The 3,215-nt window shown below is 41.2% G+C and overlaps 1 protein-coding gene across 1 annotated transcript; it reads left to right on the top strand.

The window, feature by feature from the left end:
• Window positions 1-287: 287 nt before the first annotated feature.
• Window positions 288-1,409, top strand: LOC135473229 (uncharacterized). The gene has a single exon (XM_064753073.1). It carries the CDS (start codon window positions 288-290, stop codon window positions 1,407-1,409), a length of 1,122 nt encoding a protein of 373 aa, XP_064609143.1.
• Window positions 1,410-3,215: the final 1,806 nt, after the last annotated feature.

Genomic DNA, 3,215 nt, shown 5'->3' with positions numbered 1-3,215 from the left:
GTAATAGCAAGAAGCGTCTTGGGTAATTTATGCACGAGGAAGTGGAAGACAAAAGAATTGCATCACTTACTATAAGTTATTTATATAGCTAATTGTATTTATGAAGGGCTATAAATATTTTACTGCATGAATATTGTAAAAAATGAGACTTTTACAAAGCTGTTGCGAAATCGAACAAATGACACGTGTCGTAGGGCATGTATCTTGTGTCATCCATCCAATTGTCCAGCCATTTGATCAGTCGTCCAATCGTCCAATCATCTCATCAGTTGTCCGATTGTCCAGTCATGTTACAAGTCGTCGGATCGTCCACTCATTCCATCAGTCGTCCAATCGTCCACTCATCCCATCGGTCGTCTAATCGTCCATTCATTCCCATCAGTCATCCAATCGTCCACTCATCCCATCAGTCGTCCAATCGTCCACTCATCCCATCAGTCGTGCAATTGTCCAGTCATCCCATCAGTCATTCAATCGTCCACTCATCCCTTCAGTCGTCCAATCGTCCAGTCATCTTACAGGTCGTCGGATCGTTCAGTCATTCTATCAGTCGTCCAATCGTCCAGTCATCTCATCAGTCATCCAATCGTCCACTCATCCCTTCAGTCGTCCAATCGTCCAGTCATCCCATCAGTCGTCCAATCGTCCACTCATCCCATCAGTCGTCCGATCGTCCAGTCATCTTACAGGTCGTCGGATCGTCCAGTCATTCCATCAGTCGTCCAATCGTCCAGTCATCCCATCAGTCATCCAATCGTCCACTCATCCCTTCAGTCGTCCGATCGTCCAGTCATCTTACAAGTCGTTGGATCGTCCAGTCATTCCATCAGTCGTTGGATCGTCCAGTCATCCCATCAGTCATCCAATCGTCCGCTCATCCCTCCAGTCGTCCAATCGTCCAGTCATCCCATCAGTTGTCCAATCGTCCACTCATCCCATCAGTCATCCAATCGTCCAGTCATCCCATCAGTCGTCCAATCGTCCGCTCATCCCATCAGTCGTCCAACCATCCAGTCATCCCATCAGTCATCCAATCGTCCACTCATCCCATCAGTCGTCCAATCGTCCACTCATCTCTTCAGTCGTCCAATCGTCCACTCATCCCATCAGTCGTCCAATCGTCCAGGCAACCCATCAGTCGCCCAATCGTCCACTCATCCTATCAGTCGTTCAATCGTCCAGTCATCCCATCAATCGTCCGATCGTCCACTCATCCCATCAGTCGTCCAATCGTCCACTCATCCCATCAGTCGTCCAATCGTCCAGTCATCCTATCAGTCGTCCAATCGTCCACTCATCCCATCAGTCGTTCAATCGTCCACTCATCCCTTCAGTCGTCCAATCGTCTAGTCATCCATCAGTCGTCCGATTGTCTAGTCATCCTATCAGACTGGCGCTCGATTATCTGAAAACTAGTGCTTCTACCAACCATATATGTTTCTTTTCTTAATCCTATTACTTTATAGGGTGCCAAGGCGACATATTTAGATCATGGGTTTCGAACTGTCTCGTAGGTTACTTGAATATACCAATGAACTAGCCAGTCCATGTGTACTTGCTAGTTTATTTAGATGACAATTTGAATACGCAACGAAGTGAACAAACAATGTACGTATACCTGCATGCCGTGCAGGATGTGAATACAGCAGATAAGCTAACAGATATAGAAAGCTATAAAATGCAAACTATTTTTTACCTTTCGTAACCTTCTAATTTGCATAATGCATATTTGACATCTTATTAAACACGTATCTGTAAGCGATTTAAAAAATACTTGCAAACATAGCCCTGTACAACTAGCATCGATTGGATACTTTAATCACATAAAAATGGTGTTTTTTTAATCTTCCCGATACCTTTCCATTTACATATTTTACATAAAGGTATGCATACATTTATTTTGAAAATTTGCTTATCATAATCTCCAATCTTGAAGCCATTAAATTTTCGACGATTAAATATTCATATATAGAATTATTAGTGACATATAAAATATGCTAATGGTGGAGGCTGGTTGACATATTTATTGACATATTTATTTCCAACAATTAATTTTTGGTTGATTTTTCTAAAATGATGCTTAAGAGGTATTTTGTGAAATACATGTACAGATTTAGTGGGTCAAAATTCTGTTCGAATGAACTACTTCCTGTTGAATGAAACGTCTTGCCCGCCCGGGTAAAGCTAGCACTGAATAACCTTTCTAAACAATAAGTCAAAATGACAGGGATTAGATATTATATATAGATCGGGTATATAGACTTACAGAAGATTTTCATGGAAAAACACTTCAAACCGGATTTCCCAATGTGGCTTTATAATTAATCTGTATAATTAAACCCCGGGGGCGTGCATATAGCCCTTTATCAGTTAGCAAATTGTGTGGAGGTTATTGATTGGCCCAATGTCAAAGGCTGACAGGCATCCTCTAACTATTCCGTGGAAAGTGAGAGAGAGACAGGAAGAGATGTAGTGGGGTGAGATGCGTTTACCTGATCATATTCTTAATTAACTTTACCTGTATGCAAAAGCTATTACAGGTGTTTTTAAGAAATGTATGAAGTATTGTTATGTATGGAAAATCTCTTGGATATGGATAAGCTCAGTTTCTTGTTTGATTAGTTTTGATATGTTTTTAACATTCGGATTTCGAAATCATTTCAGTCATCATTAGAAAGGTGATACTATTAGTACAGGTTACACGCAGTCATATTTATAGCGTTTTGTGGAGAAATGTTGATGACACTATATGTATGACACTCAGGCATACTAACATATTTCTGCTTAACTTAAGACATCCTAGTGACACTATAACCATGACACTTGCACAAGACACATACAGGCGGTTCCAATGTATTTATATATATTATTCATAGCACTACTTCATGGAGATAGATTTATAGTACTGTCTCTGAAAGGCGATTTCGATGACGCTGCGTGCACCCGAACGATCCACACAGGTATCAAGTCTGTGAACGGGTGCCTGCCAATGTGGAAGACATCTCTACGGAAATGCAGCCTTGGGTCCAATACTCTGATACCCATAACATGGGAAGCATGGGTCTTGCCACATTTTCAAACAAGATGTTTGAAAATATTTATTTATTTATTTATTTATTTGATTGGTGTTTTATGAATACTTTTCTCTTATACGACGGCGGCTAGTATTATGGTGGGAGAAAACCGGGCACAGCCCGGGGGAAACCCACGGCCAT

Source organism: Liolophura sinensis, chromosome 8, assembly GCF_032854445.1.
Source record: "Liolophura sinensis isolate JHLJ2023 chromosome 8, CUHK_Ljap_v2, whole genome shotgun sequence".
NCBI classification, from domain to species: Eukaryota; Metazoa; Mollusca; class Polyplacophora; order Chitonida; family Chitonidae; genus Liolophura; species Liolophura sinensis.
Note: the sequence above shows the minus strand (reverse complement) of the source record. Positions and strands in the feature narration are given on the sequence as shown.